The sequence below is a fragment of the Thermobia domestica genome, chromosome 14 (assembly GCF_964235325.1).
Source record: "Thermobia domestica chromosome 14, izTheDome1.hap1.1, whole genome shotgun sequence".
NCBI lineage: Eukaryota > Metazoa > Arthropoda > Insecta > Zygentoma > Lepismatidae > Thermobia > Thermobia domestica.
Window position 1 is genome coordinate 76738788 of NC_137467.1, and position 23952 is coordinate 76762739.

A 23952-nucleotide genomic window follows, 5' to 3' on the forward strand; every position below is an offset into this window, starting at 1 on the left:
ACAAGATATTTATTATTTTATTATTATTATTATTATTATTATTATTATTATTATTATTATTATTATTATTATTATTATTATTATTATTATTAAAGGAAAATGTGCTTTGTATAATTAGAAAAAGAGGGCAAGTTTTAAAAAGAACAAATAAAAAAAATCTCAACTACTTTGTACCATGTATATTTCGTTAAAATATTGTAAATTCAACATTGATTTTATGATGTAATAGAAACTTTTTCTTCAATAAACTTACAGAATAATACTTCATACTTCCCCTAAACAAGCAAACAAACAAACAAAAAACTATTATTCACATTGCCTCCCATACAGAGAGCAAATTAATATCTCGTAGCTCTTAAGGAGAAAATGAAGTTTTAAAATCCTCATAATTTAGTTATAGTAACTATTAACATTCTTACCTTAGGTATTTTTTCACCGGAACGTTGTAAGTTATATAAGTAGTAAGCAAAGGCCATACCGATCAAATATGGTCCTGATCGACAGTATGCTGTGACATACACTAACTTGTATTGTGTATTAATTGCTGTGTTTCCAAGGCTTCTGTAAGAATTAAAATTTAACAATAAAATAAAATGATTACAGAACTCTTTTAAATGTATATCTGACAATATTTTCATTGTTGTGAATTTTCAATAGTATAAAATTACCATATATATATTATGATTTTCAAACTTTCACAAGTGTGGATCACTTCTATTATTTAGAATATTCTACAGACTAAACTACTCTTGTTCTCTTCGCAAGGAAATTTATGTATTTTAAAAATAGTACTAATGAAAATTCCATTAATTTGATTGCTATGAATAGAAGCATATACATATCACATATTTCTGAATCCAAGACGACTCCCATTTTTTTAAACAAAGGATTACAATATATATACTATATACTATAGCATGTACTGGGTATGTTTTCAGAACTTACTTTAAAACTACATTAGAAATCAAATAAGCACTGATTTCCCTTAGTCTTCATCAGTGGAATGGTTCACTGAATTTGCGAACGTTCAAGGTTAAAGCGGTAGGTGAAAAAGAAGCTAAAGTTAGAGATTAATCGAAGCTCGTCACTGTTCAGTAAAGAAAAATTCCACAGCATACCATATATCGTGAAAGCAAGACGGACCCATATTTTGGGGCATGAAATTGAGAAAAAAAATTGTTTTGAATTCATCCCTAATAGCATTCTAGACTTTCAGTAGCCTTACTCAAACCTTCAAGACCAAGTTTGTAAACTTGCACAAGTTTGCATTTACATGGCTTCAGACCTAACCAAAGGTATAGCAGACTTGCTAGTTCCTCGACTGCAAGCTTGTTTCAGACTTGACAATAATAAATAAATAAGGCTAACTTTAAAATTCGTTTAAATTGACACACCTGTCAAACATTATTTAAAATTTACACTTGACAAAGCCATACACAGAGACCTTCTAAGGCTAAGTCTAACACGCAAGCATTGTTGCGCAGCCTTCATTCTTACATCTGGTCTAAGCATACACAGGTTTATACGCTAAAGCTATCTGGATTCCAAGCGTGACTTGAAATTTACACTTGACAAAGCCATATACGGAAAGGATTTCTAAGGTTAAGTCTATCTAAAGCCATCTGGACTCTAAGCGTGACTTGAAATTTACACTTGACAAAGCCATATACGGAAAGGATTTCTAAGGTTAATTTATCAAGGAAAATTAAGGGCAAACTTAGAGTTACTGGAGATGTGATTGCTTACTTTGCAGAAGTGCGGTATTACTTTTTTAAAGGAAAAAATAGTTGAAGGATATCAATAATTTTATAATAATACATCTATATAGGCTATTAGAATTTGTATAATATTTATTTTCAGTAAATTTTAAAATCTATAATCTATATAATCTATACCTACTTGGGATCCTCTACTAGAGTGTGATACAAAATTCACTTGAATTTCATTTTTTCTGTTTTTAAGGACTAATGTTCAATGCAAGAGGACTACAAGGGCAGAACGGGAGTATCACGTGCCATACGCGTATTACAGTTTGAAAAATGCTTATATATATATATAACCAGAAGAGAAAATTAACACTTTGTAATTAGTAAAAGTAAAAATATCAAAAATACGATTACAAGAATTATATTCTATATTATTTGTTTTTATAGGTAATCAGGTATAATTAAACTTGAAGTTTCTCCTTTTCAGTTAGAATCTAAAGCAATCTATCTAACCAAAAGTACATTGTACTTTTTAGTTAAGGTAAAGTTTGTTTACTTACGAAGGATCTGGTATGACTGTAGCGTCTAATTTCCATATGTATGTAATTCCAAAAGGTATAAGGAAAGACAACAATATGAGAAAGCCCAAAATAAATTTTCCTCTTCTCCATTTCCAAACAGCATAAACAATAAATGGTGCAACTAGAAACAATTGAGTATCGCAAGCCAAATACCATGCTGGATCAATACACTAGAAACAAAAATCGGACAAATATTAATGCTTTTGTTCAGACATATGGTTTGTAGAATCTACTACAACCCTGCTCAAAAGTGAAACATTCTTTTAAAATCATCATTTAAGCCTTTCAGGACCATAAGAATTGTAATCAAAGAGAAAAGTTTTTTTTTTTTTTTTTTTTAACTATTTAGGCTGAAACTGAGATGGATATTACAAAGATTGTCATCGCGAGTAGATCACCTTAAAGGTTACCTAGATATGGTAAGGGACGGCTTTTGGATTTTAATTTTTGGTAGGCCCGCTCAAACGCTTATGAATACATATACACATTTGATTGATTAATGACAGTAGGAAATTACTTTTACAGTAGTGGTTGATGCTATTTGTTAAATAATTATCTATCATTAATATAAATAGTGGAAAATATATTTACTCCTTATTGTATCTTTTAGCGTTTATATATTTTTCAAAATTTTTACTGGTGCATACCTGGCCTACCAGTTAAAACCGCCACTTGATATGGTTTGGGTCAAATATGTCCCTATGGCCAATAAGGGAATTTTTCAAAACAAATAAACATAAACAGCTGTACCTTAGATATTTTTAATTTTTTTATTCTTTGCATAGTGTTAGCAATGGTAATTTTTTGTACGTTAATAGTTGTGCTTTCTGTATACATAATAAATCCACGAGTACCTGGTAAAAATTATGCGAAACCAGAGGTTGATTTTCGAAAGTTTTATAGAGCAATTTGTAGTTATATTCATTTATATTCAACCTCAATTTATTCCGTCCCGGTAACTTTAACACCCAACATATGATAATTGAAATATTTTATATAATCCAGTATAGTATTAAAACAGGTTAAAGAAATGGACAAACATGTCCCTTGGTCATAAAGGTGCTGAAAGGGATTATAGTTTTATTAGGGTTCTCTCCACTGATCTAGTGGCTAACGCGTGCACCTTTTGTGGAAGTGGTTCCGGGTTCTATTTCGGTAAGAGAGCACAAAAAAATTTTATTTCAAAATCATTCAATTTTATTATACATCCTTTTTCTTTAGCCTAAAGAGCATAATCGTGGGACGTTAAACTAAAACATAATATTTCATTTCATAGTTTTATCATGGAAATTGGAAAGTAACTATTAAAACGTGTTAGGCACTCAAGCTGCAGTTTCCAAAGTAGTATTTGTCTTGGAAATTAACTTCAAAATAGGCAGAGTAACTCATCTTTGTATAAGTTAAAAAATAAGCAAGTTTTTTTGTTTGGTGACTGAAGAATATACCCATTCATAGTTTGTAGAAATTCAGATTTTAATAGTTTTCTCTCTGTGGGTGTGTTTCAGGAGTAAAATTTAGTGATTGACGCATAGAAAGTGTATAATGTCCTTAGTAGTCAAAAGAAAGTAATTTAAGAAAATTTAGTAAGTGATAAATAAATTCTAGTAGTTTAGTTGATAAGTAGTTGCGATAGCGATAAAAGAATATGAATAGAATTGTTATTATTGAGTATGACTAGATTTTTAAATAAAAACATATGAGAGCAATTAAATTAATATAGAAATTAAAAATATCTGAGTAGAATATTTTGTGTTTGTGTGATTTAGAAAAGATTAAGTATTGTTTTACTCACATTATTATTATTATTATTATTATTATTATTATTATTATTATTATTATTATTATTATTATTATTATTATTATTATTATTATTATTATTATTATTATTATTATTATTATTATTATTATTATTATTATTGAGTTTTCTAAATGTTTTCTAAAGTGTTTTTGAGCAAAACGTCGAGCTTTCAGGTTTTGGTAGTATTTTAGTTTGTTATATATTTCTAGTGGTGTATTGATAACTGTTCTTAGTAGAGACAAGATCTTTAGGTATTAAAAACATGGATGATAAGAAGGCAAATATCCAGTTATAATTCAAGAAATAGACACTAAAATCTTACTCGAAATGATATATAAAAACTAAACTTATATGATAAATAATGTTAAAATAATCTAGAAACATTTGATCTTCGTTTGTAGATAACTTCTTTTAAAGAAAGGATAGTAAACTTATTTTCGTGTACTACTAACAAATAAGTTATTTACATCTTATTAGGGATCTTATTAGGCTACTACATACAATAGTTCTAAAATTTCTTCAGCACTTTACGCCCGAGGAAAGAAATTATTGGTCATATGAATATATAAATTATAAAATATTTTTAATTTAATATATTTTTGCAGTCTGTCAAGGAATTATTAATTGCAATTGAACATATCAAGGTATTTTTCACGTCGTCAATTATGTTCCAAAATTACGTATGTCGTTTATCGACAAAACTTTAAAAAATGAAAACAATTCTTCTGTTACCAGAAATGTAATTGGAACATTTAAATCAGGAAAGAATATGTTCATGAAATTCAATTCGCATTTTTCTATTTCTGAGCAACTTAATTCATCTTTTTTTCTTGTTAATCGCAATAATGTGCTGACATTTCTCACGATGTCCCAAATATCGGAGTAGAGTTTGAGCTTGGCCTAAACATAAGTTACTTTTTATTATTTTAAAATTGCTTGGAACTGACAAATTTTAATTCAAAGGAGATATCTAAGGAATTATGTCAATAAAATGCTAATTTCAAAGAAAATGTAAATAATAGGCAGTATTAGGCATTTAAGCAATAATATATATGCAATACAGAGTGAAATAGACAATATAAATTTTGCTAAAATTGAAGCATAGACACCCCAATAAAATTCAGTACGTTCAATTCTATCATATCTCTAACAGTAAGCAATAGTCATTTTATCTAATAACCGGTTTTAGTTATTAGCCACACTGTGAGAAAACTGATAATTATGATTATGCTTCGATTTTTCACTTACTGTCGACCTACAATTTAAATGTCTTAATTAATTAACTGAAGAGCCAACAAAACTTCGTACGGAGCTAAACTACTTTTGTTACCAACAATGAAACAAATAATATTTTGTACAAAATGTTACAGCTAATACATATACGTGTATTCGACATTTTCATCAGATAATAACATAATTAATTTCTTTATATCATTTTCTAATTTTGCAGGGAATTTTGTGAAAATTCCATAAGCATTTCACCAAAAGCGAGCGAAGTAGCTCAAGTGATAGAGCGTTGGCTTCGCATTCGGGAGGTCGCGGGTTCGATTTCCGCTGCCGACCATACTGATTGGGGTTTTCCAGGGTTTCCCTCAATCCTACCAGGCAAATGCCGGGATGATACCTACGAAGACAGGCCCTGGCCGATACCTTTCCAAATCCTTTCCATTGTTGTTGTTATTGTTAGATATACAGTATAAAATGGCCTCAGAGCTGTATCTGGTATTGTTAAATAAATAAATAAAATAAAATAAATAAATAAAATTTGAAGTAAATAATGTGAACATTTCGACTGATTATGCCATGTCTGATGACAACTAATAGTCATGTTGAATATGTACAACCCTATTGTAACATTTTGTAGAAAATACTCTTTGTTTTGTTGTTAACAGCAGATTATGACCCTCTATAGATTAATTAGCTTATTATCTGATAAACATGATGAATATGTCTGTATTTATTGTAACATTTTTTACAGAATGTTATTTGTTTCATTATTACCAGTTTACATGGTGTGTCTACATTACTTAGGTTATCGTATGTAATGATAGACATATTGAATATCTAAATTTTTATTGTAACATTTTGTAGAAAACATATTGTGTGTTTTACTTTATCAGTAAACAACGTGTGTCTATAAATTAATTGTGGTATCGTTTGATAGACATGTTGAATACTAGGGATGGCCAGAACCGGTTCCTGACGGAACCGGTTTTCGGCTCTGAACAGATCCGGTTCTAGAAGATCCGGTTCCGGAACTGGTTTTTCGGATCCAGATCTGGAACCGATTCCCAAGATCCGGTTCTGGAGCCGGGTTTTCGGATCCAGGTCTGGAACCGGTTCCTAAGATCCGGTTCTAGAACCGGGTTTTCGGATCCAAGTTTGGAACCAGTTTTTAAGATCCGGTTCTGGAAGCGGGTTTTTAGATCCAGGTCTGGAACCGGTTCCTAAGATCCAGTTCTGGTACCGGGTTTTCGGATCCAGGTCTGGAACCGGTTCCGGAACAGGTTCTAAAATCGTATCTCCAAGAACTGGTTCCTCGCAGAACCCGTTCCGCCGGAACCGAAACTTTGTGGCCATCCCTATCGAATACATGTGTTTCTATTTTAACATTTTGTAGAGAATGTTTCTTGTTTCATTGTAATCGTAAACAAAGTACGGCTGTAGACTGGATTTAATTGGATTTATATACGACGTGGACTTACAGCTTAACGTGGGTTCCGAATTGCAAGAACTACCATCGGGAATCGAACCAGGATCTTCTATGTCAAAGGCGCGTACGCTAACTGTTTAGCCACGAGGGAGCTTCTAGTTTAGCTTTTGCAGCGATATCTATGTGTAGGTGAAACCCTCTGCCACAGGTGTTATGTTTAGCTCGTTCTTGTAAGTTGGGACATGCTTCGGTTTCATGTAGACTCGAGTAGTATCCATATTTAGATGTATTTGAACAATTAGCTGTGGCATGATCGTTGTATCGCAAAGAGATGGTATGATCCTTAATTTTTTGGTGTTTTAACACGATCTATTTTCTTATACATGGGTGCAAAAAATCGTGGCAGGTAATCAATACTATCCTGTTGCTTAGAAAGAATGCTGACCATGTGGGACAGATCATTATTATTTCGAATGCGAATTTACTTATCAACAGAAATTCAATCTTGTTTTAATTTCTCTTGAAATTGTGCAGTAAAGGGGAAGACACCTCTAATGACAACCAATAGAAATGGTGGTTTTTTGAAGTGGTGCAGGTTGCTTTTTTCGTTTGTCCATCAGTTTCACGAGTTTAGCGCACTTACCGAAAATTCGAAGGAGATTTTATTGCGAACAGTAATTGAAAAATTTGGATCTTTCGATTTTAGATTGTTGGTGTTACTAGTGGAAACAATTTGGACAAGAGTATTCAGTACCCGAGGAACATATTTCATGATTTGCAGAAAGACCATTTCAGACTTCGTGAAACTTGTGCCATGATCTATAAGTATGGAATGATAAAGAGGATAAAGAGTTGATCGTGTCGAGAAAGTATCTTATAGCCGCGTTGCAGTATCGTGCTGCGGATTGACCTCGATGTCCATTGACATCATTGTGAATCGTGATCGTATGGATTTCATTGACTGTATGGATTCATTAGATGGATGTCTCTCTCGGGATGAAGTCGCTATTAGTTGACTTCCTCAAGAAAAGTGCCGAGTGCGACTAGAAGATTCAATAGGTACAGTCTATACAAGTGAAGTGCTTTGAAAGTGTAGGAGGCAATTCCGTATGTCGACTCAGAGTCCATTGTCCTATAATGTTTCCAGAGTCCACCATCGTAATGAAGTAGCCGAGGCCCGAAGCCTAAACGAAGATGTAAATGAATGAAATAATGATGAGATGATGTTCGAAAAGTATGGCACCCTTCGAAACTGAAAACTTCCGTGAGACTTTACGGCAGTATGAACCAACGAAGTTTAAATAACGGTTTATGTAAACGAGTTCTAAATTAAGTTGAATGTAGCTCAAGGAATTCCTTGCACCATAAAAATCAAAGTTCAGTATATTTGGGTCAGTATTGTACATTAAGCTCAATCTTGGAAACAATTATTAGTTCATGTAATATCGTTTTGTAGATACCATCTGCTTTAATCTTGGAAACAATTATTAGTTCATATAATATCGTTTTGTAGATACCATCTGCTTTAATCTTGGAAACAATTATTAATTCATGTTATATCGTTTTGTAGATACTATTAGGCTTAATCTTGGAAACAATTATTAGTTCATGTAATATCGTAGTATTTTTACTTCAAAATATTCCATACCCTCTTTTTGAAACAAAATAAAATTAAAATAAAACATAAGAGAAATACTTACTGTAGATTTATATGATACACTTAAAGGCTGCACATCTGGAGCTTTTGGTTCTGTATATTCTTGAAATTCTGCAGTTAAGTTTTATATAACCACCATCACGGTTTACCCAATGCTCAAGTTTTCTGAATTTTTAACAAGAGGGATTCAACATATCATTACGGAACCCCCCCCCCAAAAAAAAGGACTACGGAATATATTTAAGTTAAGCTAAATACAACTGCACAACAAACATGACTGAGTGATTAGCTTTTGCGCTTCTATCCGGAAGTCCGGGATTCAACCCAGCATTCGATCATTCTGACAAAGCTTTCCTTCATTCCATCTGTGAATGTAGAAATAGTGCGTGTACTGTGAGTTGGCCGACTTCCTTTCTTATTGTTTTTAAATCGTTATTATTACTAATTACCAGCAGTGACGGTTTTGCGAAGGTTAGGGGGGCGGTCTTTCGGACTGAAGCCCGTTCCCCAAATAGAGCTGTTCCGATAATCGGGTAATCGATAACAATTCGATAACATTTCAAAACCGTTTCATCGATAAAGAATTTTAATTTTATCGAATTATCGAACTTTCCAGACTCCCGAAATGTTTGAGACTCTCGAAATGTTCGAGAATCTCGAATTGTTTGAAAGCAGCAAATACAGAAATATATCAATATGATCGCATTTGTCGAGTCGCTTGAATATTTAGAAAAGTTCGGGATTATCGGTGTGTTCGAAAGGAACGATGTATTCGAGGTTATCATAGTTGTATATAATATGTATTACATATATGCAGAGTGTTCATTATATAACTTCTCTCCTTAGCAATGTAGTGAAGGAAAAGTTTTTTCCTCACAGATCTGTACAAGGTTTAAGCAGTCTGTCAGAAGAGAGAAAGAGGAAGAGAAAACATGCATCACTCGAATGGAATTGGAATCCAAGACAACGTTAGTCTACTAATAGTCACTTTGCCGATTGCGCCAATAACGGGGCAGGCAGAAAAATAATTTTACATATGATTTCGACCAATACAACTTTGCAATAATTTATCAGATGAAAAAAGTTGTTTGACTAGTTTGGCTACAAGAAGAAATCATTGGAGAGGTGAAGGAACCGAACTGTTCATCACTACTTTTGATAATACCCGAAACTTCGATAATACTCGAAATGTCGATAATGCTCGAAATTTCGATAATACCCGAAATTTCGATAATACCCGAAACTTCGATAATTTCAGATACTCTAACGGTCTCGAGTAACCGATGACAACTCGATAAATTTTCAGTCCCGAAGTTCGATAGGTCTTCAGCCTTATCGAACACCCCTATCCCCAAAGTTACGGAATGTCTGCAACAAACGAAATATCTGTTAGTTATGCCTTTACACATAAACTTTAAGCTCCCGTCAAATAAAAATTACGAATGTTTAGAAAAACTGAACATTAGTAAGAAAAAAACCCTTCCCAAAATATTTTTCTAAATCCGCCACTAATTCCCAGTATAAAATGATTTTTAAGGTTGTATCCGGAAGATTATTGCTAAACATATAAACGAAACGAAATATTAGTTATGCCTGTACTCATAAATTTTAAGCACCTCCCAAATAAAGTTAGGATTTTTTAGGAAACGAAACAATTAGAAAAAACCCTCCTAAAGTACTTTTCTAAATCCGCTACTGATTATTTGTATAAATTGGTATTCAAGGTTGTATCCGGAAAATTATTGGTAAATCACTTCACAGCTACAGTATAACAGAAATGTGGAAGTACGGTTTGACGGATATATTGAAAAACGTACGCTTTGACGGATAAATAGAAAAACGGGCAAGTTTAACTTTTGCGCTAGAAGCTAGAGTACTAAAAGCTCTTAGAAATGAAACACGGATATCAAACTAAAATGATCTAGAGAAGAAAAAAGATGTCGATAACTCAAATGTTAAAATAAAGTTAAATAGCCTCTAAAATTGCCCTCAAATACTACATTCTTCATGTTAGCTTTAATTCGTAAAATATGTGCTCCATCCATCTTGATGGTGAATTTCAGAGCAAAATATCGCATTTAGGTCATGGAATTCTTGCTAACTATAGAATATACTATAAGAAAGCTATTTAGATAGAAAAATCATGAAAATGAAAAAAGCCAAAATTTCCAAAATCCTCGTTTTTTTTCCAAAAAAGCCGGCTTTTTATCTGAAAAAAACCATCGATTCAAAAAAGCCGGCTTTTTTGCATCTCTAGTCTCAACTAATATTCCCAATGTGATTGTAACGTCAATGTACTTCATAGATAGAGAATGGAAGTTGAGAGCACATGCTAAAATGGGAAAATATTAGGTAGACGACTTCTCGGTTTATTGTGTGAACAAAGAAAGTGATGAGTATGTGAAGCGGAGAGTGTTGTTTGCAAGACGGAACATCTGTAAGGTGTCAAGATACGTTGGATGAGCATTTGTAATACGGGATTATATGTAAATAGTCCGTAGTACAGCGAAAGTATTGAAAATGGTTAGAGAGTCTATGTGTTCGTGGGTCATGTAATTTGGATAAGGTAAGTGAATCCGATAGGTCAGGCAAATAACATGGCGTTCCATAACAGGAAACTTTTTGTAGAGTTTAGGAGAAGCGTGGCATGAAGCAGTGTGACCAAAAGTGAGAAGAGGTCAGAGAAAAAACTTGTATGTCTTTAATGAAACATCCGCATTCAGTCTCCAAGTCGTGCCCGTAAGCCGACGTAGAAGATTTAATCTAGTTAATGTTTTTGGAGTCAATTTCTGAAATTGAGGCTTCCAAGTGAGTTTGGGATCGAATATTACACCAAGATAGATAGGAGAGGCAGTTGGTTGAAGGAAACACCCGTGAACTGAAAGTGAAGATTAGCAGGATTTCGACGAACTTTAGTTCTGCATTTAGATGGAAGGAAAACGAGTGCCTGCGTTTTCTCGAAATTGACAGTTAATTTCCACTTCCTGCACCCGTAAGAAAATTGTCGAGTGTCAGCTGTAAGCTTCTGCTGATCTGAAGCATAGTTTTCCCAAGTGATAAAAATGCAGTGTCGTCAACATATTGAAAAATATAGACATTAGGCGGTGGTCCGGGCATATCTTCAATGCCTGATACTGATGACTAGTGCTCTTTTAATGATTTTTAATTTGCACTTGTTTTAAAATTATTGTCTAATGCGTGTAAATATGAGCTAGAATCTTCATATTAGACATATTTCTTAACAGAGATTATTATATGGAACAGCGTTGCATTCAAATTCTAACAGTTATTATTTCATTTTTATTTTACATATTTTAATGCTTAGCGTATGAAAAAAGTTAAACTATTCAGTGGCGTACGCAGAAGTTCACCAAGGATAAGGGGCAAGCTCCCACGTTTATATAATTTCAGGTGTATGTATGTACTATATCTTAACGTGGTAAATGCTTATTTTTTGCATATCATCTTGCTCAAGGAGTTATAACCCCGAAACCTCCCTTTATGTACTGCACTGGTTACATCACACCCTTAGTGGACTTCTCGTAACGTGGAAGGATTCTGATATCTTCTAGATGAAATTAAGAAAAAATATCAAGGCATACATTTTGTACATAAATTTTCAAAACGAAACATCTAGAAAATCTTTCCGAGAATCATCCCGAGAGACGAGACGAGAAAGAAATCTTCGAAAATGGAAACAAAACAACGAGTTGAGACGAGAAAACCTTATTTCTCGACTCATTTCTGTCGTAAGCAGATGCTGTAATTGTCAGATACTTAAATTTCTATACTACATGAAAGCTTAGCTTATAGGGTACAAACAAAATATTAATGATATTACGTGGGTCGTTCAATACATAAGTTTCCCTAAGCTGTAAAATATTTATTTTGAAAGATTCATTTGTAAACTATACATACATGTGTAGGTGGATCCTTCCTCACTTCTCCAAATAATCCCCATTGAGGTTCAGGTATTTGTCTCACCATTGCACTAATTTGTCGAAACTATTTGCAAAAAATCAAGGTTCCAGCTATTTAGACCTCTCTTCACTTTTCGCTTCATTTCTTTATCTGTTTCGCAATTTTCACCTTGCAATGCAGACTTTAACACTCACTAGGGATGATTCCATACCGGGACCAAGTACCTGGGGAAAACCTATATATCGTCTGAAAGCCCTTGCCATGAGAAGTACGAAACCGTTTTCAAATCATGGGCAAACCCGCAAACTGACCCTATATGGGGTCAGTTTGTTGGTGTTTGTGACTCTATGTATGGTATATTCGACAGAAATAAAAATGAATATTACGATGCATCACACATAAACCCCTGAGCTCATCATGTTCCTGTTTGACTCACTGCTAGAATGTAACTCGGGTAAGGGTTTGATAATATCACTTTACACCCAAACGTACCCTTTTCATCAGTGTTGCCAATGAATTGTAAATACAACGTGGCAGATGGTTTCTGTACCACTAGATGTATATATATGAAAACGCGGCATATAAACATCATTCGTCACTAGATAAAATATACTTCGGACATATTCCTCTTCCAACGACCCCAGTTTATCAGTGTTGCCAACCAAGTATAAAAATAAGAAATTGTATAACACTTTCCGTACGATGAGACGTTTATACACCAAGCTTTGCAGAAACATCACACGAACTATAGCAAAAAGATGTTGAGTGTGGCCGTCTCCCAACCATTCTAGGTTGTCAGTGTTGCCAACAAGTGTAAACATCACAATGTTGAAAGTGGCGTGAATGTCATTGAACGAATATATGACAAAAGTGATAGAAACAGCATTGAACAATGGAAAAGATAGTGTGAGTGTCCCCATCTTCCAGGTTTGTCCGTGATTTGAAAACGGTTTCGTACTTCTCATGGCAAGAGCTTTCAGACGATATATAGGTTTTTCCCAGGTACTTGGTCCCGGTATGGTATCATCCCTAGTCAGGCGAATGCCTGAATCTCAACGGGAATTATGTGGAGAGGTGTGGAAGGACCCACGTACACATGTATGTATTGTATAGTTTACAAATGTATATTAAAAGATAGATATTGTATAGCAGAGGGAAACATATATTGAACGACCCACGTATCTCATTTAATTAATAATGATTTTCATACTGAAAACAAATTATCTGATAACTTTTATCTTAAATCTCTTAATCTAATCTACTTGGAAAAAGTCAGATTAATACTTTACTGGTTTATCTGGATTGATGTGGTTGTTGATATAGAAAATGTTAGTCCACCAATTATTAATGCAGTGTTGTCTTTCTCCGCCTACAACTTTTTCCCACAGCGGTCCATCTCCAAGGTTGTACAACCAGGCCGTTTTAATTGCAATCACCGCAATGTAGGCTGGTGTAAGTCTGAAACATTAGATTAAATAATATTACCATTCAACATATAACTGTGTAAAAGTGCACTTAATGTAGAATTTGACAGAAATACTAGAATAGGATTTTGAGTGCTTATACCTCACAATACCACATTTACAATCACACTTAAAATATGCAGTGGATGTATAATATAAAAGCACAAAATACAAAGTCAAAATATAGAACTACAATAAAATCTCGTTAATCCAGGCCCCTATGAGTTGGACTTCACTTAATTCGGGCAGGTTAACTAATAATAATAATAAAAATAGGTAGAATGCAAGATTTTACGTGTGGCTAGAAGTCAACAACGGTATTTGTCAATACTCTGTGACGGTTAAGGATGCTGTATTGTATTTGCTCATCACTGCGAATACTACATATAAGACAACACCAACTTTGTCATTAATATATAGTATATATACAAAATGGAAGTTTCTATTAATGATGTTTTTTGTAGTCATCTTCTGAGCTTATACAACATTTTTTACGTCACTTTCAAGGAGGAAAATGTAAGGTTCTATGTAACAGAGATTGAATGCAAATAGGTCAGGGTCAACACTAGATTACCCAACATATTCTTCCTAGAGCAATGTTTTTTTTTTTTTACGACAATTACCCACCAAATTTAACCTATATATATATATAAATAACATAAATGTCTTTGGTTTCAAACCCACTGCTCACAGCGTCAGCTACTGCATCGTCGTCCTGAAAATACTTGCTTTTGAGTTCCATTATCAATTTTGGGAACACATATAGTCTGATGTGCTAAGTAAGGATACCAATTGTCGGTTATGACCATCAGAACTATTCGGTAAACTGTATGAACTGGACTGTTCTCTTGCAAGAATAAGACTCCTTTTGCAAGTTTTCCACGTTGCTTCGTTCTGATGGCAGGTCAAAGTTTGCAAACAAGATCGCAGTAATAATTGGTGCTCAATGTAGAATCTTGCCTCATGTAATCAGTGAAGAAAATAGCCTACCATTTGAACTCTAGATGATTGATCATCACCTTCTAAAGGATTTTTGTAGTTCAGTCTTCTTGTGTCTGAGTTAACTTTGATAGTGTTATTGTATAACTGTTTATTTGACTGAGGATCACACTAGTGTCCAGGTTTTATTTACTGCTAATGCACAATGTAAAACTCTGAGGAATCTGTTTAAAAATGAGACGAAATGTTTGTTACGGCTAGTACTTACATAGTATCTCTGCGTTGTACTATGTAACAACTTTCTAAATTCTTGTTTTTTTTATTAACAATATGAAAACTCTGTACACTCAGAAAATATGGTGAAAAATCATAGCAGTGGTTATCATTTCGTGGAAGTCATCGAGATCCCAGATCGAGTTTCACATAACATACTTCAGATTTCAGAATATCCCGTAGTATGGTAAAATCTATGAGCTTTGAGTGGAAAGATCGTGCCTTCCATTCCACAAACCTCCTGATCTTGTTTCTGGGAAACAAAACCATATAACTTATACATAATGAAATACTACTATAGTTTCACAGGCACGGGGTGAGATCGTCATACTGTTAAGAAATAAGAAACAAATAAATACCTTAAGTAACGATGTAAGTAGAGCAACGGAATATTCAGTGTTTTCTGTCTGTCCAACTGCTTCAGCAAAATATAGCAACACAAAAATCCACTGATTGTGAAGAACGTGTCTACGATCAAAGTCCCATTTAAGACGATAATACCACTTAACTCCTTGTAAGACTGAAACGGAAAATGTTTACATTAATATATTTTAAATAATGTATTGACATTAATGTATTAAACAATAAGCGTACCGTAAGACGGGATTACTTTGCACAAGATTTAAGGAATTTTAAAGAAAATCGTGTGTAACTTTACAAACGCAATGATTTAGAACACTGTATTTTAAACATATAATAGCTAGATATATAAGGAAAGCATTAGTGCAAGTCCACTAGTAAACATTCAGTATGACCATAGTTATTGAAATATAAACTTTGGGCATAACATAGGAAAAAAGTTTGTTCAACATACGAACATAACATTGCTGTGCAATGTGTTCCTTTCAGCATTTATACATTTTACTTTCTACACAAAACTGCATGGAGTCTACAAATATTAATATTAGAATGATGGTACCGGTATCAGTACTTAGTTTGAATTATCGATATTTGATTTTTTTAAAAAGACGTATTTTCTGGCGCCGGCACAGAAACCACATTCTAATAGTTTAGCATGTGTCCCACAAAAAATGCCAACTCAGGAACAGAAAAAAAATCCCTGAACTGATTTGCCTTGGTTATTCCTTATGTCCAAGAATATCATCCCAACCGTAATCAGGGGAAGATTTACGGCGTTTGGGACTTTCAGGGTGAAGTCCACTCAAATTGTATGATTTTTTTTTAAATTTAATCTTAGTCATTTCTATGCATATAAGCTGCAAGACCCCAAAAGTCTAGTGATTTCTAAAAAAAAAAAAAAAAAAAAAAAAAAAAAAGCCTTTGTGAGTGAAGCTCCTCTCAAACTACTTTCTGGATCCGCCACTGTTCATAATTTATTTTCCAACTAGAAATTCACTCTGGCATCTACCTAAATACGAAATTTACCTAAATTTAGAATGCAGGAGGTTCCAGTAGTAATAATTTCCTATCTAGAGTCTAAGCTGTATTTTGGACCGGTGCAAACAAACCCCGAGTACAGAATAAAAGCAAATTCTCTCAGTTTTACCTTTTTTATGACTTAAAAACATTTCACATTTCAATTTCAACTATTACATCAAAGTCCCATTATACACAGTAGTATTCTACGAAACTGACTTAACTTTGACGGAAATTCTTGTAATCGGAAATGTGATATCTTTCAAATTTTGCCGGCCTTTACAGTGACTGCTTCCCATGCCTCTACAACAACGAACTCCCGTGAATTAAAACTGATGTTAACCATCAAATTACAGTTAAATGTTTTATCTTACGGTGGCAGTTGAAACTTCCTCTTTACTGTTCATGGTTTTGCCGACAGAGGACTGTGAAACTCTTTTCATACTTTGTGCAAAGTAACCCCTGGTGTGCAAAGTACGGTATGTAATGAGGTATTCATATTTTCTATTATTATTATTATTATTATTATTATTATTATTATTATTATTATTAGTAGTAGTAGTAGTAGTAGTAGTAGTAGTAGTAGTAGTAGTAGTAGTAGTAGTAGTAGCAGTAGTAGTAGTAGTAGTAGTAGTAGTAGTAGTAGTAGTAGTAGTAGTATTGTACAATCACTTTTAAACTTGTGCAATTTTAACTTTCTATCTTTTCGTCATATTATAAACACACTAAACAAAACTTAGACACTCTGAAACAATTTCCAATGCAATATTACCAATTCAAATTGTTTAAAAAATAGCAGTAAAAAGCACGAATGTATGTTTAGATGGAAATACAGTATAAGTCAAGTCGAGTATTGGCTTTGATATGTTGATATTACCTCGAGTCAGGGCCGTATTTACGAATGGTATTTATGCATGGTCGGGATGCAATTTTAGGGGCAGAAACTTTTCTCAGACCAGTATTTTTTCATACTCCAAGGAAATTTGGCGGTAAATATTGATATAAAGGAGCGGGATTTTCCAATGGGCCGGGATGGCAAAAATGTTAAATAAGGCCTTGTCTATTAATTAAAGAATGGAGGCACGTGGCTTAGTACTAGAGCGCTCAACTCTAGTCTGATCCCGGGTTCGATTCCGGATCAAGCGAGTTTGGAGAGGACAACATGGTGTCCATGGATTTTCTCGAGATTCTCCTGTTTGCTCCCACACTTTCATTTCATCAATTTAGTTTTTAACGTTCTCTTTATTCGTAGCTTCTAAACTACAGGACGCAATCGTAGAACGTAACATTTGAAAATTTAATTTACATTGAAGAAATAATTATGTACTTATTTTCTTTTACAACTTCTGTAAGTTTAAAATAAAATTTTCTGCAACGTTCAGTTAGATTCTTGTTATGAATATTGTAAATATACCCGGAACAAAGCGGCTTTGCACAGTGTAGAACTTTCCTGGAACCAATTAACCGCATTATGGAAGGTATACTGCACATGGCATTTCACTAGTTACAAGTGAAAAAACAAATCACTTATCTCCACTACCGTATGACCATCCTGGTTAACTGGATTGAGTGTATCAGTCGGTTGTATGGAAACAGCTCATCAACAATGTAGAGGCGTGAGAGAATTGCAAAAAGAAACTATTTTATTTGAACGTCGCTATGGGAACATCAAATTAAGTTACCTGATTTGTTAGTGTATCAAACCCAGGGACGGCCCTAGGCAATTTGCCTCCCCTTGCAACAGCATCATTTGCCACCCTACTTTCTCAAGAAAGGACAAATCTTAAAAGCCATGATGTTAAGTATGCTGCCCAGGGACGTCATTTAGGGAGGGCCGGAGGGGACAATTGCCCCCCCATAAGCGTTTGAGGAATACATATACTTTAATCGATTGTATACTAATATACTAGTACAAAACGTGAAAGTCTTATGTCGGTGGTACTCTTGCCCTCTCCAAGCGAAGTCTGAAATGACGCCCCTGATGCTGCCCCGTCATGAAGAACGAAGGGGAGGAAAAGTGCACTCACACTTAGAAAGACCTAAACACTACAAATACTATCTCGTTGTGTCTGTTTTTCCCCCTTTAAATAATAATCTATTATGATAGCAAAAGATAAAACAAATACACCTGCAGAGGAAAGGTGTAATCCTTTTTATAGAATTCAATATGGAGCTTCTATGTCAATTTATCAATTTGCAATGCTAGTGCAACTAGCTCTGTTATCTTTATTTTTTATTTTCCTTCTACATTTGTTAAAAAAATTAAAAAAAAAACTTATTTCCACCTTCAATGAGAAGGAACTTGTTAGTCACAAAGACAAGACTAGTTTTCATATCAAAACTGTGATAACCAAATGGAACAGTTGTTCACTACCGTTCAAGAATTGAGTTCTTGTATTTGACAACAACCAAGTAATTCATGCTGGGATTTGTTGACCATTTGCTTTAGCACTGTCCGTGTGGCCTTAAACTAATGTGACCTAAACATGATTTAAGAATGTAGTATTCAAATAGAAGGTGAGCTTAGTAAATTTAACTATCATCATCATGAAGTCTGTTTCCAACAAGAAATATTTATTTTAAATAATATAGTTTTGATTATTACAGATTTTGCGCCCCTCGAAACTTGCCGATTCGTGCAAATGCACGTGTTGCACATATGGTAGAGCCGGCCCTGATCAAAGCACTGTCCAATGTATCTATGAAAGGATAGTTCAACACGTATGTGAACGCAAAATGATGTCAGAAAATATTTATTGCAAAAATAAAGTGAAGTATACGTTGATTAACGTTGTTTAAAATGTACGTTGCCCAACCAACAATTTGCTGTCACTTGCCCAACAGTTTTGATCTTGCACCACGAGCGCAATTGTACTTCTTTCGTAAGGGCTACGTTGGCAAGGAGTTGGCTCGGCAAAGCACCAATTATAATGTAAGGCCAATATTGACAGTTCGCTAGCCTATCGTTTGTCTCGGTTGGATCTACTGTTTGTGTTGTTAGGGAAGTAGGGAATTATTATCACCAGCCAAGAGACACCCATTTTCTAACATCAGTAAAATATTCTTCAATGTATCTGGAATATGCACACGTAGATGCCTGTACTTGTGTCGCCGCGGACAGTCATGTTCACCATTCTAGAAAATTTTATGTACGCAAAGTGAGTAAGTGCTTTATAAAATAAAATAAAAATAAAAAAACAAAATCAATGTTGCCGGATCTGATCATTTTTCTACACAATAAGATAAATTCTGGTATGATTGATAATGAAGTTTTACTGAACAAATAAAATATCATCTCCCTATATTTAACAGAAATTATTTATAATGAATAAACTTTTAATTGTTCCGCAATTTTATATAAGAAGATATACCTACATATTCAGAAAAAGAAATATTTTTATTAAGCACAATCATAAATTGTAAAATAATCATTGGGAAGGGACATTAAGTGTAGTTTGATGTGTTAAAATTTCCGTTCTCCGTTCATTGTGTTTATACGTTACATCTGAAAAATTACTAAATTGTTGTAAATAATTTACTTTACGTGGTTAACACCCATGCTTTTGAAGCGCGTGGTCTCCGTTCAAAAGTCGATGGAAGTGGGTCATTCCAAGTCAAAACACCTAGAGCACTGTGCTTCAATGTCTGATTCTCTTCAAATTTTTTTCATACATAACTACCAATGAAATTATGCTAAATTATTTTTTTTTTCGAGTTTTTTGAATGAGAAATGGGCTGGGGAGAAATTATTGAAAAATGTGAATTTTGCTTCAATTTCACTTTTTGACAGCATCATGAAACTAAATTGCCATAACTTAATTACTTTTAAAGTTATTGGGCTCATCCAGGTGTCAAATGAAAGCTTAATTTTTGCTCTTTCAATAGATCTTAAGTAGCCTTGCTAAAGTTTACACTGTCAAACATTAATGAGCATACAAAGCAAATTTTAGGGTTTTAGCAAATTGTGCCATTGCCCAAAAGTTACAACTATGAAACTTTTGAAACTTTTTTGTACATTCATCTTAACACGTACATGGTATTGTTAAAAAATAAATAGGGTGTTTTTTTTGTAATTATTATTTTTTATGTACGGAAATATAGTTTTAAGTTTTGTTACAAATTGTGTCATTGCTCGTAAGTTACAACTATGAAACTCTTGAAACTTTTTAAATATAATCATCTTAGCACATACATGATACGGTTAAAAAATATAAAGGATGCTTTTAGTATTTTTGTAATTATTATTATTATTATTATTATTATTATTATTATTATTATTATTATTATTATTATTATTATTATTATTATTATTATTATTATTATTATTATTATTATTATTATTATTTGGTATTTTACAGGTATGGAAATATACAGCTTTAAGTTTTGTTACAAATTGTGTCATTGCTCGTAAGTTACAACTATGAAACTTTTGAAACTTTTTAATAGAATCATCTTAGCACACATGATATGGTTAAAAAATAAAAAGGGTGCTTTTGCAATTTTTGTAATTATTATTTTTTTGGTATTTTACGTGTATGGAAATATACAGCTTTAAGTTTTGTTACAAAATTTGGCATTGCTCGTAAATTACAATTGTGAAACTTTTGAAACCTTTTTTATAGGATCATTTTAGTACATACATCGCTCTGGCCCTTCTATATTCTACTGGCCAGAAATGAAGACTTTTATTGGATGCCTTTTGAAAATATAATGTGGGAAGTTTCTGTTCAATCTCTTACAAGCCAATCAGTCCGGACTTACGCAACTGAGAGCAAAATTAAAAGAAGACATCATATCATCAATGAAAAGAATGAGCTGTGAAATATAGGACACAACATTTTGTATGTAGATCTATGTAATTCTAAGAAGTATTACTGGTATGTATGTTTGTTGTTTTCATCTATGTACATTAGTCTATTATTTCTTATTTCTGTTGATAGAGTTTGTAATAATCACTCAACCCCATACATTACTAGGCCTATATTTTCCATTCACAAAACTGCAAGATTATTACAAAAAAGGTATCCCTTTTTGTTATTTATTCATACCTAGTAAACGCAAACTAATCCTACAAAAAGTTACACAAGTTTGATAGTTGTAAGCGATGGTACAATTGGGAAAAAGTTGAAAGTCATAGTTAAAGTACAAAAATATTAAGGTAATACCAAAACTACACATTACACCAGTTCTATTTTTAAGCATACCTAATATTTACTAAGATGATTATTTGAAAAAGTTTTAAAGTATGACAGTTGTCACTTCAGAGTAGGGATGGCCAAAATTTTCCGAAATCGGAAATTTAACTTTCCAGAATTTTTCCGAATTCCAGATTTTTCCGAATGCCGAAATTTTTCCGATTCTACTTTCCGGAATTCAGAAAGTAAAAATTGTGGAATTGGCCATCACTACTTCAGAGGAAAGGCATAATCTGTTAACAACAGTAAATCTGTATATTTCTGTACATTTAAAACACAAATAATAATAATAATAATAATAATAATAATAATAATAATAATAATAATAATAATAATAATAATAATAATAATAATAATAATTGCAAAAATACCAAAAACACCATTTTTATTTTTTAGCCATATCATGTATGTGATAAAATCATTCTATAGAAAGAAGCTTCAAGAGTGTCATAGTTGTAACTTATGAGCAATGACACAATTTGTAATAAAACTTAAAACTGTATATTTCCGTACACGTAAAATAAAAGAATACAAAAATACCAAAAGCACTCTTTTTTACTTTTTAACTATATCATTTATGTGCTAAAATAATTCTATTTTAAAAGTTTAAAAAGTTTCATAGCTGTAACTTACGAACAATGACACAATTTGTAACAAAACTTAAAATTGTATATTTCCATACACGTAAAATACCAAAATAAATAAATAAATAAATAAATAAATAAATAAATAAATAAATAAATAAATAAATAAAAAATAACAAAAATCACAAAAGCACCCTTTTTATTTTTTAACCATATCATGTATGTGCTAAGATGATTTTATTAAAAAGTTTCAAAAGTTTCATAGTTGTAACTTACGAGCAATGACACAATTTGTAACAAAACTTTATTATTATTTTCTATGTATATTTCCGTACATAGAAAATAATAATTACAAAATTACAAAAAACACCCTATTTATTTTTTAACCATACCATGTACGTGTTAATATACAAAAAGGTTTCAAAAGTTTCATAGTTGTAACTTTTAAGCAATGGCACAATTTGTAAAAACCCTAAAATTTGCTTTGCATGCCCATTAATGTTTGACAGTGTAACTATTTGCAAGGTTACTTAAGATGTACTGAAAGAGCAAAAATTAAGCTTTCATTTGACACTTGGATGGCCCAATAACTTCAAAAATAAGGAAGTTATGGTAATTTAGTTCCATGATACTGAGTGCCAAAAAGTGAAATTGAAGCAAAATTCACATTTTTCAATAATTTCTTCCCGGCCCATACAAAAAATCGAAAAAAAAATAATTTAGCATAATTTCATTAGTATTAATGTATAGAAAAATTTTGAAGAGAATCTGACACATTGAAGCACTGTCATGTTTTAAAATTAGATGATTTGACGGAATCACCCGAGTGAATTTATGATTTTCGTCGAACGTTGTAAGGCAGTTTAGAGGGCTGCTTGAATTAAAATACTTTTAACTTAAATATTGAAACCAGAAAAGAACGGCAATTATTGTCAGTGGGAAGTAATTACAGAGAGTAATTTAGAGTTTGTTTTTTGAGTCCATGAAGGCTAAGATTAGCCAGACGGGTTTTAGTTAAGTTGTGACCAGCACATCGATTTCCGTCGCCGAAATTCCTGACTTTCTACACCACATTTCGGTGCCTATTAATTCAAGTAGCCTCCAAATATCTCACAGTGCTTGGCTAATAGATAAAATTGCACTCTCACAAGAATTTGAACTGAAATTAATAGAGATAGCTACTCGATTAAACTGGAGCACCAGTGCTTGTCTTAAAAATAATTAAATATCAAGCAAAATAAATTATGACTGATTCTCTAATCGAGAAACTTTTATCAGGAACTTTTGCACGAAAGTGTACTATACGAAGAATATCAAAATTCCCGTCAGTGCCCGTACATGACCAAGTGGCTCATCCTCGTATTTTCCGTGCGTGTGGTAATGAATTCGATCCCAGCGGGGATATTTGGCTTGTATAAAAATCAGAGTAGTGGTTTGGATCCCACAATAAGTGGTAGTTTCTATCTAGTATATTTCTGTTCTGAAAAGGGTCGTCAAACATAAACCAATAAAATATATATATATATATTTATCTTTATCATTATCTTTATTATTATCTTTATCTTTATCATTATCTTTATTCATCTGCATCATCCATTTTGAATTCGTACAAGTAAATATTGTAATCACATTACTGTATAATTAATAAATATATTACGTATAAGTATATCGAACTTTGTGCTTTTGTATTAAGCAATTCAAACGAAACTTATAACCATAAATTGTGATAACCATAAAATTATTACCAATCTACTTTAGGTTAGAATTTTATCAAAATTTTCAGATGCATAATAATAATAATAATA

At 32.8% G+C, this 23952-nt stretch overlaps 1 protein-coding gene across 1 annotated transcript in view; it reads right to left on the reverse strand.

The window, feature by feature from the left end:
* The window catches only part of LOC145670202 (nose resistant to fluoxetine protein 6-like), a 143750-nt gene that overhangs the window by 38570 nt on the left and 81228 nt on the right, over positions 1 to 23952 (reverse strand). The window contains exons 6-9 of the mRNA XM_081738580.1: positions 15351 to 15511; positions 13606 to 13774; positions 2267 to 2457; positions 420 to 561 (exon numbers count right to left, since the gene is read on the reverse strand). Of these exons, the coding sequence (XP_081594706.1) occupies positions 420 to 561; positions 2267 to 2457; positions 13606 to 13774; positions 15351 to 15511 (663 nt within the window). The remainder of the gene's footprint in view (positions 1 to 419; positions 562 to 2266; positions 2458 to 13605; positions 13775 to 15350; positions 15512 to 23952) is intronic.